Source organism: Bufo gargarizans, chromosome 3, assembly GCF_014858855.1.
Source record: "Bufo gargarizans isolate SCDJY-AF-19 chromosome 3, ASM1485885v1, whole genome shotgun sequence".
Lineage (NCBI taxonomy): Eukaryota > Metazoa > Chordata > Amphibia > Anura > Bufonidae > Bufo > Bufo gargarizans.
Window position 1 is genome coordinate 564,647,131 of NC_058082.1, and position 18,198 is coordinate 564,665,328.

The 18,198-nt window shown below is 41.8% G+C and overlaps 1 protein-coding gene across 1 annotated transcript in view; it reads right to left on the minus strand.

Annotated features, from left to right (window-relative positions):
* The window catches only part of LOC122932841 (Down syndrome cell adhesion molecule homolog), a 406,234-nt gene that overhangs the window by 150,342 nt on the left and 237,694 nt on the right, over window positions 1–18,198 (minus strand). Inside the window, 5 exon segments of the mRNA XM_044287480.1 lie at window positions 147–302; window positions 1,753–1,899; window positions 8,195–8,435; window positions 11,176–11,246; window positions 14,344–14,511. Of these exon segments, the coding sequence (XP_044143415.1) occupies window positions 147–302; window positions 1,753–1,899; window positions 8,195–8,435; window positions 11,176–11,246; window positions 14,344–14,511 (783 nt within the window).

Here is an 18,198-nt window from a genome sequence, read left to right on the forward strand (position 1 = left end):
ATGGGCCACATTCGTCCTCACCAGCCTAATTATAATCTAATTGTCCACAGACTATTGCACCCCTGGGAACTGCTCACTGCTTGGCTGCTCTATTCAGCGGGGTGCAACCTTCTGCACAGGAAACATAACCTCCCCTCGGCTCTTACCATCCTCTTTGGTTCTGACGAATATCTGCTCGCTGCGGACGCCGTCGCCGGCCCGTGTGAACGCCAGCACCTGGATGCTGTAATTGGTGTACTTCTCCAGGCCGTCCAGCTCCAATAAGGGTTGGGTTGTGGTTACATTTTTTATTTCGCCAAGTTCTGAAACAAGGACATACAGCGATACGAAGACAGTTCTGATAAGCGTGGACCACCCAGTGCAGGGAGGGGGGGGGGGGGCTACAAGGAGGGTGTTTGGAGCGCAATGATCTGCAGAGGTGAGATCTAAAAAATTCAAATATTTTCTCCTGAAGGCAGCGCCGCTCCCATGGCTGTGACTGGTATGGCAGCTCTGACCATAAAAGTGTCAAAATGTCTGACTGTTGAGCTGAGACCCCCATCAATCACTGTATCATGGGCGCCTGGTCCACCATGGATGGTCACAGGTGGGTTCATCTTTGCTCATAAACTTCTTAAAGTGGTTGTGGTTCATAAAAATGAAAAAGAAGTGACACCCGCTGATCTCTGTGCTCCCAGGTTCCTCTCCACACTTCCAGGAAGTGAAAGCTCAGCCAATGACAGGCCGAAGCGGGTCACTGCTCCGGCTAGGGATTGGCCGAGTGATTATTTCCTGTATGCTGAGAGGGACGCGGGAAGTGCTGAAACGGGAGCAAAAGGGATCGGTGAAATGATTATCTCTCCGACTTCTTTCTTTCAAAAAATAAATAAAATGACAGCTGGACAACCCCTTTAAAGAGTCGCTGTCACCTCTCCTGACACTTCTGTTTAGTAGCTACTCGCATTCCCCATGTAATAACAATTCTGGAGCATCTATTCTTATCGCTCTATGTTGTGTCATTCCTTTATTATTCCTACTAAAAATTATGAATTGCCAGCAATCTGCAAAGTAGGTCCAGCTGGGTGTTACCAGATGGTAGGTGTCCCTGATGCCAGCGTCAGACTGTGCAGGGACACACCCCAACTGGTAACACCCATCTGGACTTTTATTGCAGACTGCTAAGCAATTCATTCATAACTTCTAATGGCACGACAAAGAGTCATAAGAATAGACGCTCCAGAATTGTTATTACATGGGGAGTGCAAGTACCGGTAGTTACTAAGACAGACATATCAGGGGAGGTGACAGCTCCTCTTCAGTATATTTGTACAGTCATCAGAGCTCCATATCTCCTGCATAAACATAGGCCCATATTTATTAAGACGGGCTGGTTTATGCCAGTCTAAAGGAAAATATTAACGGTGAAGTGAACTGCAGGAAATGTATTAAAAGTTGCATGTCTCTTAATAAATCTGGCACCAAAATGTTCTGCCTTTAGCATTAATAAAAATGTCTGAAAGTTGACCAGCTTTGCACATAAAATAGAAAATTCTCCCTACTTGAAGCCACCACTAGGTGGAGCTCAGGAGTTTACTGCACATATTATTGACTTCAATGTATAAACAGTATGCAGTGAGCTTATGAGCTCCCTCTAGAGGTGAATGTAGAAATCCAGATTTTTACCATTCTGAAGAAAAAAAAATTGTGTTTAAGGGTCGACATTCACTTTAAAGCTCAAACTGTATATGACTGTTGACTGTTCCCCCAACTTACCTCCATCTAGAAGATTAGCCCAGAAGATAACCCTGAACCCCTGGAGGATGCCGTTGAGGGCTTCTTTGGAAGGGGTGGACCAAGAGATTGTTATTGTCTCCGGTGAAGTTGCAGCTGCCTGGACGTTCTCAGGGGGGCGGCTGGGAACTGAAATAAAAACACATCAGATGAACCTCTGCACCAAACGTGGGTCCAGCCCATCATCTGTACTGGTGAGGAACGCCACACTTGTCCATGGGTTGTGGCTGGTATTGTACCTCAGCTCTATTGGGATATAGGGGGCTGACTTGCAATACCACACAAAACCCATGGTAAGGTGTGGCGCTGTTTTGGAAGAAAGCAGCCATGTTTTTCTATCTCTAGACAACCCCTTGAAGGGACATCAGTGACTCCAGTGTCTTGAAGTCTGAACTAGTGTAGTGTGAATCCCACCTCCTGTTTCAGTAAAGACTCATGCTCTCCACCATACTTTACACCGCAGCTCTGTTTCTCCAGACTAGCTGCTATGTATGAGGAACACGGGCTCACCAGGAGGTCAGTACATGAGCAGTACCCCAGAACAGGGTACTTGCAAAAAGGATTTGTTGTTATTGTGGTTAAATGTACCATTGCAATTTGCTGTATTGTTCACCCAATAGTTCTGTGTGGATAGGTCAGAGTTAACAATCCCCTTTTAGAAGGCTAGGTGATGGACTAAGGTCCACCCCTAGTGAGTCTAGTGAGAAAGAGAGAGGCGTTTTATGTGCTCACTTCTCCGAAAACTAGGCCTAAGCCCCAGAGAACCACTAACTCTGAGAAATTTACAGGAAGAAAGCCACCTCTACTTCACAGTACTCCAGAGAGTGAAAAGGACGAACTAGAAGCTCCAGAATCTGCACTGGAGTCAGTAAGGTATTTGCTGTTTAAGGCTCAGAGACTTTACTGCAGCGAGAGGGACAACGCCGATACACCCTTCCACATTTATCTTTCCACTGTATCTTAATCGTGAATAATATTGCCAGCCTTAGATTCTGTAGAGAGTGACTTTGGAGAGATAGAGGGAAGCAGTGCTACAACCCCCATCATTTACGCTGTGTATTGCTATTGCGAAAAATTGAGCAGTGATTTGTTTAAAAACTGTGCTTTGGATGTACTACAACTCCCATTCCGAACTTTAGTAAAAAGAGACTTGTCTATTTTCTACATCTGGCCTGCTTCCTGACTCCAGCACTATTCGCCGGCCATAGCACCTATACCCCTGCCTTGCACCCAACACTCATAACAACAAGGGTGTGATGGACTGAACCGTCACTGGGGCTGCTGGGGAAGGGTGTGAATTCAGCAACACAAAAAGGGGTTAACTCTGCACTAAGACTCCTACTGATTGTGTTAGTGATGGGATTAAGATAGCCGACTCTAGGAGCAGCCGACTCCTAGAGGAGTAGATCACCCTATGATACACTCAGGAGATAATCCCATCACATGTGTATCCTCTCTCCCTATTCATTTATTATGGAGTGTGGGGGGGGGGGGATGTCTGTTCGCATGTTGTTCATGGTTGATTACGTTATGTTGTTAGTCTTACCAACTGGAAGTTGGATCCTGGTCTTGGGCCCAGGGTGGGTGGAAGACGGCGAGACCTCAACCAAGCTGTGGCGGTTCGTGGGGTTGGCAGTGATTACGGTGTCAAGTGGAGTGCTTGGAGCCCTCAGGAAGCACTAGGAGCATCCATCAACGGAGGTACCCAGTCGGGGTGCCAGGAGATCCGTTACAAAGGGCACTCCAACTACCATCAGGCAGGAGCCTTAATATCTGGTTGTGCCCAGAGGGAAGAAAGGGTGCTCCCTCTTCTCACTGCCCTGACCCAAGGAGGCATCGGAAGCTACTACCATTCTCATCCTCTGCTCTTCCTGGGTTTGCAGCATTTCAATGGATCCGCAAAAAAAAGAAAGGTACTCCGTATGCCTTCCGTTTCTGTATTTCCGTTTTTCCGTTCAAAGATAGAACATGTCCTATTATTGTCCGCATAACGGACAAGGATAGTACTGTTCTATTAGGGGCCAGCTGTTCCGCAAAAAACGGACATCATCTGTATTTTTTGCGGATCAGTTTTTTTGCGGACCACAAAAACTGAAAAAGCCATACGGTCGTGTGCAAGAGGCCTTAAACCTAACACTTTAGTCTTAGAAAGCTACCTCAGTTTTCCTACTCCACCGTCTTCCTGGAGCGATAGTGGGTCTTTTTTTTTTTTTTAACTTTAACTCTTAGGCCCCTTTCACACGGGTGAGTATTCCGCGCGGATGCGATGCGTGAGTTGAACGCATTGCACCCGCACTGAATACCGACCCATTCATTTCTATGGGGCTGTTCACATGAGCGGTGATTTTCACGCATCACTTATGCGTTGCGTGAAAATTGCAGCATGCTCCTCTTTGTGCGTTGCGGTGCGATAATCCATGCAACGCAGGCCCCATAGAAGTGAATGGGGTTGCGTGAAAATCGCAAGCATCCGCAAGCAAGTGCAGATGCGGTGCGATTTTCACGCACGGTTGCTAGGAGACGATCGGGATGGAGACCCGATCATTATTATTTTCCCTTATAACATGGTTATAAGGGAAAATAATAGCATTCTGACTACAGACTGCATAGTACAATAGCGCTGGGTTTAAAAAAAAATAAAAAAAAAATAAATAAAAAAATTTACTCACCTTAATCCACTTGCTCGCGTAGCCGGCATCTCCTTCTTTCTTCATCTTAGCTTTGTGTAGTAACAAGGACCTTTGGTGACGTCACAGTCATCACATGATCCATCACCATGGTAAAAGATCATGTGATGGATCATGTGATGACCGGAGTAACGCCATCACAGGTCCTGTTCATGTATTTAATGCTCACCCCAGGTCCTGTTCAGCAAAGGAGCCAGAAGGAGATGCCGGCTACGCGAGCAAGTGGATTAAGGTGAGTTAAATTATTTTTTATTTTTTTTTAACCCTTCCAGCGCAATTTTACTATGCATTCTGTATTCATGTTATAAGGGAAAATAATACAATCTACAGAACACCGTTCCCAAGCCTGAACTTCTGTGAAGAAGTTCGGGTACCAAACCAAACACGCGCGATTTTTCTCACACGAGTGCAAAACGCATTACAATGTTTTGCACTCGCGCTGAAAAATTGCGCGTGTTCCCGCAACGCACCCGCACATTTTGAAAGGGGCCTTAGGATACCAGAGGTTTTTTCGTTTTTGCATTTTTATTTTTCTTTCCTATCTTCCTTGAGCCATAACTTTTATATTTTTCCGTTCACATAGCTGTATGAGGGCTTATTTTTTACGGGACAAGTTTTACTTTGTAATTGCATACAATGTAGAGAGATGCGGGGGAAAAAAATTCCTACATCGTTTTACGGGTTTTGTTCCCACGGTGTTCCATTTGCGGCAAAACTAACCTGTGCCCATCATTCTCTGGGTCAGTACGATTACAATGATACCACATATGTATAGGTTTTTTATGTCTAAATAGTGTAGAAATAAATAGTGTAGAAATAAATTAAAACTTAGAGATTTTTTTTTTTTTGACATCACCATATTCTGACCCCCATAACTTTTTTTTTATCGTTATATCTACTGAGCTGTGTGGGGGGGGGCTCATTTTTTGCAGGACAATCTGTAGTTTTTATTGATACCGTTATCATACAGTGTGTTACTTTTTGATCACATTTTATTACATTTTTGGGGGCAAGAGAAGCAATGAATAGTGCGGGTGTTTTCAGTCACGGTGATACCCATGATGTTTATACTTTTTGTTATTTATGTATTTTTGTTATTATATTTTCTATATTTAAAAAAATGTTATATATTTTTTTTATATTTTTTGTTACGATTTTGAAGCTCGTATTTGAGCGTACAAAATCAAATACATTTTTTTTATTCTGAACAATCGTGGATTTTTAAAATCCATTTATTACTGAGAATTGCTCATTACTTATGTTGGCCTGCCACCTGGTGGCCAAAATAAGAATCGCAGCTTCAATACCCTGGGTCTCCCCAGCGAGACCCAGGGCATTGAAATCAATTACCAGCATTGGCCGCAGAATCTCACTTGATCACAGCATCTAAAGGCTTTAATTACAACAATGCTGATCGTGCGAGCGGGCGCCATGTTTGCACATCGCTCCAGCGCTGTACATGTACGGCATTGGTAGCAAAAGGGTTTAAAAAAAGTCTCAGTGATAAATCTGATGTGAAACTCATTAACATAGCTAACCACACCCACTTTTTCACTGACATTTAAAAACTAGAGTGAGTGATGTAAAAATGCAAAACGTGAGCCCAAGAAGTCACAAAAGCCATATTTTGCAACTTTTTGAAGGCCAAAAGTCTGGTGTAAAGGCATGATAAATCAGGGCCTATGGGAGACATTTCCAAACTGCATTATGTCACTATTGTGGCTGACAAAAGCATATGTGCACCATAATTAGCCATTTTTAAACCTTTGGGGGCAATTTTTTTTTATTATTATTGCATTGTACTTATTGTGAGCTAAAAATCTTTTTTTTCAATTGGTCTTTATTAAAATTATGGAATCCTTTTTTGTGTACAGGGCTGAGATGCTCTACTAGCTGCCTGTGGATTTTCTATCTCTTCCGTCAGTTGGGGAGCTGACGGGCTCCTTATCTCTGCTCTCTGACCTTATAAACACTCATTATAGCTCAATGCTTATCTTACTGATAAGAATGTGGTTTAAATAAGTGTTTATGACCTCTTAGTAATTTACAGATAAGGTTTATTACATGAAGGGCACAAAGTGAGAAAAACAGTTAACTCTTTGTGACAGAATGGCTCAATATTTTTAATAAAGACCAATTGTAAATATGATTTTTAGCCGAAAATATAAAATGCAATCATAAACAAAAATTGCCTCTGAAGGTGTACATAGCCTTTAAGCTTCTCAACATTTATCCAAAGTGCAGAGTAAAGGGGACATGGCTTAGCGACAGGGGCGGGGCCAGAGAGTGGCATACGTTATAGCTGAAGCCTACGCCAATCCCTAGCTGGCATAGACTTCAGTTTCTGGCGCACAGCAGGGCAGAGATGAGACTAAGGCTTCGTTCACATTACCGTTCAGCCTTTCCGTTCTCCTGGCCCGTTTAGGGGCAGGAAATGACGGATTCGGCACATAACTGAGCCGAACGGAGCCCACGGGCCCCATAGACTATAATGGGGTCCGTTAGGTTTCCGCTCGGAAGAAGATTTTTGAGTGGAGACAAAAGTTGTGCATGCAGGACTTTTGTCTCCGCTTCAAAAATCTTCTTCTGAGCGTAAACCTAACGAACCCCATTATAGTCTATGGGGCCCGTGGGCTCCGTTCGGCTCAGTTATGTGGCAAATCCGTCATTTACGTTTTCCTGCCCCTAAACGGGCCAGGAGAACGGAAAGGCTGAACGGTGATGTAACCGAAGCATAATTTATTAACGCTGGGTTCACACCTGAGCGTTTTACAGCGCGTTCAAACGCGCTGTAAAACGCTCAAGACATGAAAACCAATGCTTCCCTATGGGAATGGTTCACACCTGGGCGTTTTACAGCGCGGACGAACGCGCTGTAAAACGCCCGACGCTCAAACAAGTACTTGAGCTTCTTTGGGGCGTTTTGACGCGCGTTTGTGGCCATAGGACACTGCAGTCAATGACACAAACGCGCGTCAAACGCGCGTTTACTATTACAAAAAACGCGCATAAAAACGCGCGACAAAAATGCGCGTAAAACGCGCGTTTGAGAAACGCTCAGGTGTGAACCCAGCGTAAATAATTTAATAAATTAAGTGCATCTGACACCAGCGGAGCGATATCAAAACTGGTGTATGGGTAACTGTCTCTTTTTGTGTTTAAATTTCTCACCATTTCTTAAAGTCTCTGCTTGCTGTCAGTGAATCAGAACATTATTTTCTTTTTTAATTTTTATATTTTTTACATTCATAGGGCTGCAAACTGGCACAGGTGAGGGTTTTACAACTGTATCCAGTCTAGACTATCCCCTGTGAGGTAAACAGTCCAGACTCTACGTTTTACCTGCACTGATACATTGTAACAAATTATCAAGGCAGAGATTTGTGTTGCTGATGTATTGGGCTCACAAAAGGATTGTCTAGACTGGACACAATTTGTAACAAACCCTCAGCTGTGAGAAGTGTCAGGTTTGTACGCGACACTAGATGCCAACAAGAAAGTTTCCATTCACGGTCAGTAAGCAGAGATCTCAAAAACAGTGAGGAATAGAAACACAAAGTATTGAAGAAAGTTGCAGAATATGGAATAAGCTTTAGGTCTATAAAACTGGAGGATCCCCCTGATTCCCCCCAGGTCTGGATCTCGGGGGTCTCCTGGCTCACGTCCTCTGGATCCTCACACATAGCACTGCTATGAGGTCAGACAGGACATGAAAACCCGCCTGGTGAGGCTCTTACCGTCCTCTAGTGTGGTGGTGATGATTTCCTGAGAGGATGGCCCTGTCCCGGCCCGGTTACACGCCTGCACAACCACGCCATACTGGGTGAATTTCTTCAGATTATCCAGAGTATACAACTCGCTGTCCCCCGTGGTGTCCACAGTGATTATATTAAACTGGTAGTTGCCTCCGGTGCTGTACTCCCGGAATCCGATCTGGTAACCGCGGATGATTCCATTCTGCAGGTGCTTTTTGGGGGCCTTACATAAAAAAAAAACAAAAAAAAAAATAACCAGACAAATGATAGAAGTAAGGTCTGTTGAGGCTTGGGGGACGCTCTACACATATAGTGCTCATAATATCGCCAGATAGTTGTCAGCTGACAAAACCACTGCATAATGTTCAAAATACCACCATATCGGGCTTATAATACGCTCATATGGTGACCAAAACAACACCATATAGTGCTCATAATATCTTTATAGTGCTGATAACACCGCCATATAGTGCTTATAATGACTAGTGTTGAGCGGGAGGTGCCATATTCGATTTCGCAATATTTCGCGAATATTCGATTGAATATTCGTCATTATTCTATTTATCTCGAATAATATGCGATTTAATTATTCGCGTATTGCGACTTTCTTCAAACTGTATAAGGCAACTTTCATATTGGTTGGCTATGGCTATGGCTAATATGTGTATTTTACAAATATTCTAAAATACGAAGTTATAGCAATATCGCGAATATTCATAAAATACACATAATTTAGCTAATATAGTGCTATAATCTTTTTTTTTATAGTCAAATTTTTTTGTCTCTTCTGAACTTCATTTTTGGAAAAGAATTACACTATTAAAAAAAATACTACACCACTATATTAGCTAAATTGCAGTCTATATGTGTATATTACGAATATTCAAAAAAACGAAGTTATAGCAATATAGCGAATATATTTGTTTTTTAGAATATTCGTCTTTTTTTTTTTTTCAATCTGTACTGTTATTCCACTTTTGCATACTGCTCCCCGACAAGCGTCCCCGTCACCATGAGAACGCCTGTAGGTTAGAATATACCATCGGATCTGAGTTTTCACGATCTCAGGGAAAACTCCGATCCGATGGTATATTCTAACCCACAGGTGTTCCCATGGTGACGGGGACGCTTGTCGGGGAGGTGTATGCCGAAGTTGATTAAATAACGAATATATTCGCGATTACTATGACACGATTACGTCACTCATAAGATCGCGTCCTCACGCGATCATTCATAACATTCCAGATTTACGGGTAAAAATCGGGAATTCGAATAACAAGATTGATTCCACCCTCCTTCTTGCAATATAGGGAATATCAGAATCGATGGATTTAGCTAATATAGTGGTATAATCCTATTTGTGGGCCAATGACTCATTGACCCACAAGCAAGAAGCAGTGAGGGATCATGTTTTTTCAGATGTTTAAAATTTACGAATATTCGATATAACGAATATATAGCACTATATTCAAAATATTTGCGAATTCTTTAAGTTGCGATATTCGAGAAAAAATTTCGCTATTTTAATATTCGCGCTCAACACCAATAATGACACCATAAAGTGCTCATAACAACATCTTACAGAACATTGCATTGTCATGTAATGATCATAATACATCCATATAGTGCTTACAAAATACAACCATACAGTGCTTATAAAACCGCCATATAGCACTCAATATATGCCACCACACAGTGCATACTGTATCACCATATACTGGTCATAATAACACCATCTACTACTCATAATTCCATCATATATTTCTTACAATACCACCATATAGTGCTCATAATACTACCATACAGTACAGATAATACCACCATATAGTGCATATAATACTACCATACAGTACAGATTATACCACCATATAGTGCTCATAATACTACCATACAGTACAGATAATACCACCATATAGTGCATATAATACTACCATACAGTACAGATTATACCACCATATAGTGCTCATAATACTACCATACAGTACAGATAATACCACCATATAGTGCTCATAATACTACCATACAGTACAGATAATACCACCATATAGTGCATATAATACTACCATACAGTACAGATTATACCACCATATAGTGCATATAATACTACCATACAGTACAGATTATACCACCATATAGTGCATATAATACTACCATACAGTACATACCACCATATAGTGCATATAATACTACCATACATTACAGATTATACCACCATATAGTGCATATAATACTACAATACAGTACATACCACCATATAGTGCATATAATACTACCATATAGTACAGATTATACCACCATATAGTGCATATAATACTACCATACATTACAGATTATACCACCATATAGTGCATATAATACTACAATACAGTACATACCACCATATAGTGCATATAATACTACCATATAGTACAGATTATACCACCATATAGTGCATATAATACTACCATACATTACAGATTATACCACCATATAGTGCATATAATACTACCATACAGTACATACCACCATATAGTGCATATAATACTACCATACATTACAGATTATACCACCATATAGTGCATATAATACTACCATACAGTACAGATTATACCACCATATAGTGCATATAATACTACCATACAGTACATACCACCATATAGTGCATATAATACTACCATACAGTACATACCACCATATAGTGCATATAATACTACCATACAGTACAGATTATACCACCATATAGTGCATATAATACTACCATACAGTACATACCACCATATAGTGCATATAATACTACCATACAGTACATACCACCATATAGTGCATATAATACTACCATACAGTACAGATTATACCACCATATAGTGCATATAATACTACAATACAGTAACAAAATCTTTGCTTTCCTTACTTTATCAGACATAATTTATCTCACATATTAACCCTCCGAACCCCCCATCTATAGCGATGTTTGAGCGACTTACCTTCCAGGTAACCCTGATACTCTGTGAGGACACGGGATCAAGCTGGACTTCCTGAGGAGGGCCGTCAGGTGCTGGGAAAAGAGGCAAAAAACAAAACAAAACTTATTCTGTGTAACTCAAAAGAGTGGAAAAAAAAAATCATAATTAACTAAAATGCACAATGTTTGCTCGTTATGACTATTCTAATACAGCCTCCTCCAATCACAGTGTAGGGATGCTTTTTTTATTTATTTGAACTTCCCCACATCACCACTAGGTGGCAGTGTTGACTGACAAACACACAGAGTACAGCAAAACCAGGTTCAGTTGTCACATCGGGTACTCGAGGTACCCCAATACCCCTATATGTGTCCGAGTGATTTACCCCTGCTCTGACCAGAGATCACTGGGGAATTGGATATTAAGGGTGGGGGGTCGGCAGGTAAATGATAGGGGTGGTTGTATATGTTATTAGGGGTCAGAAAAGACTAAGGAAGATCAGGTTATTCCGGTGAATGTTACTGGTATTTCTGGGGTTTTCTATTTTCATTTTACAGTAAATAGTTCCACAAATTCTTCACCACATCCGAGATCTCTGCTTGCTGTTAGTGAATACAATTATTGTCTTGTACATTCAGGAGCTAAAAATCTGTAAAGACCGAATACTTCTCGGACAATCCTCTGAGAGATAAACGAGTCACCAACACTCATCTTTTACTTGTCCTGATAGTTTGGTACAATGTATCAGTGCAGGTAACAGATCAGCCTGTAGTCCAGACTGTATAGCTCACAAGGGATTGTCTAGACTGGATGTAACTGCAGCAAACTCTCAGCTGTGAACAGTATGAGGTCTATACAGGTTTTTAGCCTTTAGATGTAAATAATAATGCTCTTACTCGCTGACAGCAAGCAGAGATTGTGAAAATGAAATACAAATATATTCATATTAGGGCAACTCATGTCTCACGGGCATTACTACTGGGGCAGCAGACAAGGGACCTAAAGACTAAGGAGGCCCATCTCCAACCAGATAGTGTGCATAAGAAGTGAATAGAAAACGGACTGTGGCCCATTCTATGTTTGATAATACCTGCATGTGACATCACAGTGTTTATTATCTCTGTACTGTGACATCACTGTGTTTATTATCCCTGTACTGTGACATCGCTGTGTTTATTATCTCTGTACTGTGACATCACTGTGTTTATTATCTCTGTACTGTGACATCACTGTGTTTATTATCCCTGTACTGTGACATCACTGTGTTTATTATCCCTGTACTGTGACATCACTGTGTTTATTATCTCTGTACTGTGACATCACTGTGTTTATTATCTCTGTACTGTGACATCGCTGTTTATTATCTCTGTACTGTGACATCATTGTGTTTATTATCTCTGTACTGTGACATCATTGTGTTTATTATCTCTGTACTGTGACATCGCTGTTTATTATCCCTGTACTGTGACATCACTGTGTTTATTATCCCTGTACTGTGACATCACCGTGTGTATTATCTCTGTACTGTGACATCACTGTGTTTATTATCCCTGTACTGTGACATCACTGTGTTTATTATCCCTGTACTGTGACATCACTGTGTGTATTATCTCTGTACTGTGACATCACTGTGTTTATTATCCCTGTACTGTGACATCACCGTGTTTATTACCTTTGTACTGTGACATCACTGTTTATTATCCCTGTACTGTGACATCACTGTTTATTATCCCTGTACTGTGACATCACTGTGTTTATTATCCCTGTACTGTGACATCACTGTGTTTATTATCTCTGTACTGTGACATCACTGTGTATTATCTCTGTACTGTGACATCACTGTGTTTATTATCCTGTACTGTGACATCACTGTTTATTATCCCTGTACTGTGACATCACTGTGTTTATTATCCCTGTACTGTGACATCACTGTGTTTATTATCCTTGTACTGTGACATCACTGTGTTTATTATCCCTGTACTGTGACATCACTGTGTTTATGTCTGTACTGTGACATTACTGTTTATTACCCCTGTACTGTGACATCACTGTGTTTATTATGCCTGTACTGTGACATCACTGTGTTTATTATCCCTGTACTCTGACATCACTGTGTATATTATCCCTGTACTGTGACATCACTGTGTTTATTATCCCTGTACTGTGACATCATTGTGTTTATTATCTCTGTACTGTGACATCACTGTGTTTATTATCCCTGTACTGTGACATCACTGTGTTTATTATCCCTGTACTGTGACATCATTGTGTTTATTATCTCTGTACTGTGACATCACTGTGTTTATTATCCCTGTACTGTGACATCACTGTTTATTATCCCTGTACTGTGACATCACAGTGTTTATTATCTCTGTACTGTGACATCACTGTGTTTATTATCTCTGTACTGTGACATCGCTGTGTTTATTATCCTTGTACTGTGACATCACAGTGTATATTATCCCTGTACTGTGACATCACTGTGTTTATTATCCTTGTACTGTGACATCACAGTGTATATTATCCCTGTACTGTGACATCATTGTGTTTATTATCCCTGTACTGTGACATCACAGTGTTTATTATCTCTGTACTGTGACATCATTGTGTTTATTATCTCTGTACTGTGACATCACTGTGTTTATTATCTCTGTACTGTGACATCACTGTGTTTATTATCTCTGTACTGTGACATCACTGTGTTTATTATCCCTGTACTGTGACATCACTGTGTTTATTATCTCTGTACTGTGACATCATTGTGTTTATTATCTCTGTACTGTGACATCATTGTGTTTATTATCCCTGTACTGTGACATCACAGTGTTTATTATCTCTGTACTGTGACATCATTGTGTTTATTATCTCTGTACTGTGACATCACTGTGTTTATTATCCCTGTACTGTGACATCACTGTGTTTATTATCCCTGTACTGTGACATCATTGTGTTTATTATCCCTGTACTGTGACATCACTGTGTTTATTATCTCTGTACTGTGACATCATTGTGTTTATTATCCCTGTACTGTGACATCACTGTGTGTATTATCCTGTACTGTGACATCACTGTGTTTATTATCCCTGCACTCTGTGGTTTCATGAAGACATCTAGGACACTGGTACCGATTCTGTCTGCAGCAGAACACTCCCCATATAACGGTACAGGCCCGGTGCCCGCGCCCCTTACCCGCTTCCTCGGTGGTGATGGTGAGTTCATTGCTGGCTTCGCTCTTGCCTATATGGTTTTTTGCATACATCCGGATGTTGTAGGTGGAGGATGGGTGTAAGTCGATGATGGTGGCCTGGTTTAATTGGGGTGAGACGTCTTTGGTTCTCTGGACAGAATCCCAGGAGTCTGGTAAAGGGGAATAAGGAAGAAGAGAAGATTTATGTTGGGGATCCTTCATTAATGAGCACAATGCAAAACCCAAGATGGTCTCCCCAATACAGTGCAGACCATTCCAGGGCCAGATGTAGCAGAGTCAACCTTGTTATTTAAAGCTTTGGGGTGTGCAGACTGCGCACCGCGATAACTCAATGAGTCCACATAATATAGACCAGGGCAATTTTCCCCAACCTATAGTTTTCCAGCTGCTGCAAGATTATAACTCCTATCATGCAACTACCAGGACATGATGGGAGTTGTAGTTTTACAAAAGCCAGAGAGCTCCAATTAGGGTACAGTGCAATAACGATTACGTATCTGCAGATAATATATAGCACATAACCATGAAGTAAGCTGGATGGCTAACTCAGCTCTGCTACATCCAAACATTCAGACTCTATATACATGTATTCTGATGGCTATGTTCACACTGCATTTGAGGGAACACGTTTCACGTATGTGCCAGGTAAGTTCCAGGCACATACCCCAAATGTAGCCATAGCTTCCTAAGAGGAGCCAAAAGAGTGGCCCTTTGGCCTCTGTTGGTGTAGTTTATGGTGACTGCACTTTCCCGTGCAGTGGGCCGATGGCTATGCCACTGTATAGTGTCCTGAAATAGGCCTTAGACTAGCATCCATTGCACCCACTGATCCTGAGTCAGCAAAAATAAGGACATATTAAAGGGCGACTGTCTGCAGAATCAACCCAATTACGACAGGCATACTGCCATGTAGGGATGATCCTGTTGTTGAAAACGATACCTGTCTCGTGAAAATCGTTTGCGCCGTTCCTGACTTTTATTATTTAAGCAAATTATGGTGTCAGTGCTCCGAGGGGTGGTGCCAGCCCCAGAAAGCTGCGGTGCATTGCGTGGCTAGGCCCCTCCCCTGATTCACCTGAATAAAAGTCTTTTTTTCTCGGGAAGACTGCAACCGAAGTCAGGTACAGTATCACTGTAAGCTGCAAAATCAACCCTACCAGCCGGCATGGCTGAATCCGTAGAGTTGATTAAGGGCTTATGCACAAAACACGGATACCGGTCCATAATGGAACAGTCCGATCCTTGTCCGTAATGTGGACAATAATAGGGCATGTTCTATTTTTTTACGGCACAGCCATATGGACATGAAATGCACACAGAGTCATTTCCTTTTTATGCGGCCCCCATACGGATCACAAAAAAAAAAAAAACGGAACGGACGCGGACAAATGTACATTGGTCTACATGAGCCCTAAAGCTGTTAGAAATATCTGTATTACTGCAGCCTGGTTGGAGTAAATGATGGAAATCAGAGACAGAATGGAGGTGACAATTCTCAGGACTGACCTCAGGCGACCACACAATCTGACGACACTCTGTTTTGGCACGCTTGACCTATACGGGATTATCCGCTGAGGCATGGCTCAGCTTTACTCCTAAGCTGTATGTGGCCAGATGCTGAGCTTGCAGTAATATATCTGCCTACCCTATGTGACACCAGTAGCGCTGCTAGGTTGCCTCTGCAGTAACCCTCTGGTTCACTGTTAATGGGTTAAAAGGGTTTCATAAAAATAAAAAAAGTAAAAATCCAATATCATACATGTAGAACCAGCCCTGTATCAAACCTAGAACCAGCCCTGTACCTCACATGGATCCAGAGATCTCCACATTCATTGCTCCAATTGCGCTGCTAGATTTATATCAAGCTGGCAGCTTAAGGGTGTGTCCTTTCTCAGGGGGGAGTGTCCTTTCTCAGGGGGGAGTGTCCTTTCTCAGGGGGGAGTGTCCTTTCTCAGGGGGAAGTGTCCTTTCTCAGGGGGGAGTGTCCTTTCTCAGGGGGGAGTGTCCTTTCTCAGGGGGGAGTGTCCTTTCTCAGGGGGAAGTGTCCTTTCTCAGGGGGGAGTGTCCTTTCTCAGGGGGAGTGTCCTTTCTCAGGGGGAGTGTCCTTTCTCAGGGGGGAGTGTCCTTTCTCAGGGGGGAGTGTCCTTTCTCAGGGGGAAGTGTCCTTTCTCAGGGGGAAGTGTCCTTTCTCAGGGGGAAGTGTCCTTTCTCAGGGGGGAGTGTCCTTTCTCAGGGGGGAGTGTCCTTTCTATTGCAGCTGGTGGAAGTTAAAAGATGGAACTGAGCATGTGCTTCCATCTCAGTGAGCAGGACAGAGAGATTTAAAAAAGCAAACAGCAGGTGGCGCTATTCAGATAAATTTTATTGGATAACTCAGTGGCTATGCTAAATTCTTAATTACAGTATTCAGCTCCAGGGGCTGGTTTGAAAGATGTAGAATATTTTTCTCGGGACAACCCCTTTAACGCTAAGGTTCACTGACAAAGAGGTATGGTGCATTACTGCAGCTATTAAAATATTTACTGTGATGCTACCTATGATCTATGCACTATGTAACCCAAAAAGGCTATGTATGGGTAGGAAGCAGTTAACGGTCAGTCTTTAGTTGCCAAGTGATGGGCTGGTCCCATTTTCCCCCGGTTAGGAGTCTGCTGGTAAGCAAGCTACCCTGAAGACCTGTTTAGAGGCCTACTCCAGGAATACACCATTCCTAAGAGTGGAAACTGCCAGAAAGGCAACTTTACTAAGGATTTACCTCTGAGAGAAGGAAGCATTGAATTACTGCAGAAGGTTAACCCTTTCATGACCAGTGCCTAAAAAGGCCTGTATGTCCAGGCAATTTTTTGAAAATTTTGTGCATGTGGTGGTTTAGGGTACTTTCACACTAGCGTTTTTCTTTTCCAGCGCTGAGTTCCGTCCTAGGGGCTCAAATCCGGAAAAGAACTGATCAGTTTTATCCTAATGCATTCTGAATGGAGAGCAATCCGTTCAGGATGCATCAGGATGTCTTCAGTTCAGTCTTTTTGACTGATCAGGCTTTTCAGAAAACCGTAGCATGTTGTATTTTTACCTCCGGCCAAAAATCCTGAACACTTTGACTGAACGCCGGATCAGGCCTTTTTCCCATTGACTTGCATTAACGCCGGATCCGGCGCTGTGTGTTCAGTCAAACCTGATCCGGCTTTTGCATGTTAAACCAGAAAAATGTGAAAAAAAAAGTTAAAGTCCATAAATGGCGGATCCGTTTTTTCCAATGCATTTTTACATTGTGATCAAAATCCTGATCAGGATTCAAATGTAATCCGTTTTCACACGTTTTTCCAGATCCGGCGGGCAGTTCCGGTGTCGGAATTGAACGCCGGATTTAAACAACGCTAGTGTGAAAGTAGCCTTAGTGACCCTAACGTTTTTATTTGTTTGACTATCAAAATAATTTTTTATTTATTTTTTTTTTAGAGATTTTGTTTCCTTTTTTTAGGTTTAATTTGGGAGAAAACCACTAATTCTTCTTAAAAAGTCTTTTTATTTCTAAAATATTAAAACTGACACAAAAATGTATTATTGCATTGAGTTCCCTATTTTGTGACGATCGTTTTGATATATAACATGTATAGGTTTGAGTTAACGAGGCAACTATGGTGACTGCTTCCGTTAGTGACTATTATTTTTTTTTAAATAATTTTTATTTATTTATTTTTTTCTTATATTTAAATTTACTTTTGGCACATAATCTGTCCCTCAGGAGGTCATTAAAAGACTCCTGGACTTTTTTCCCCACAGTTTTTACTGTAACTGGGGCATCCTCAGGAGACCCAGTTACAGGGGAAAACAGCCCC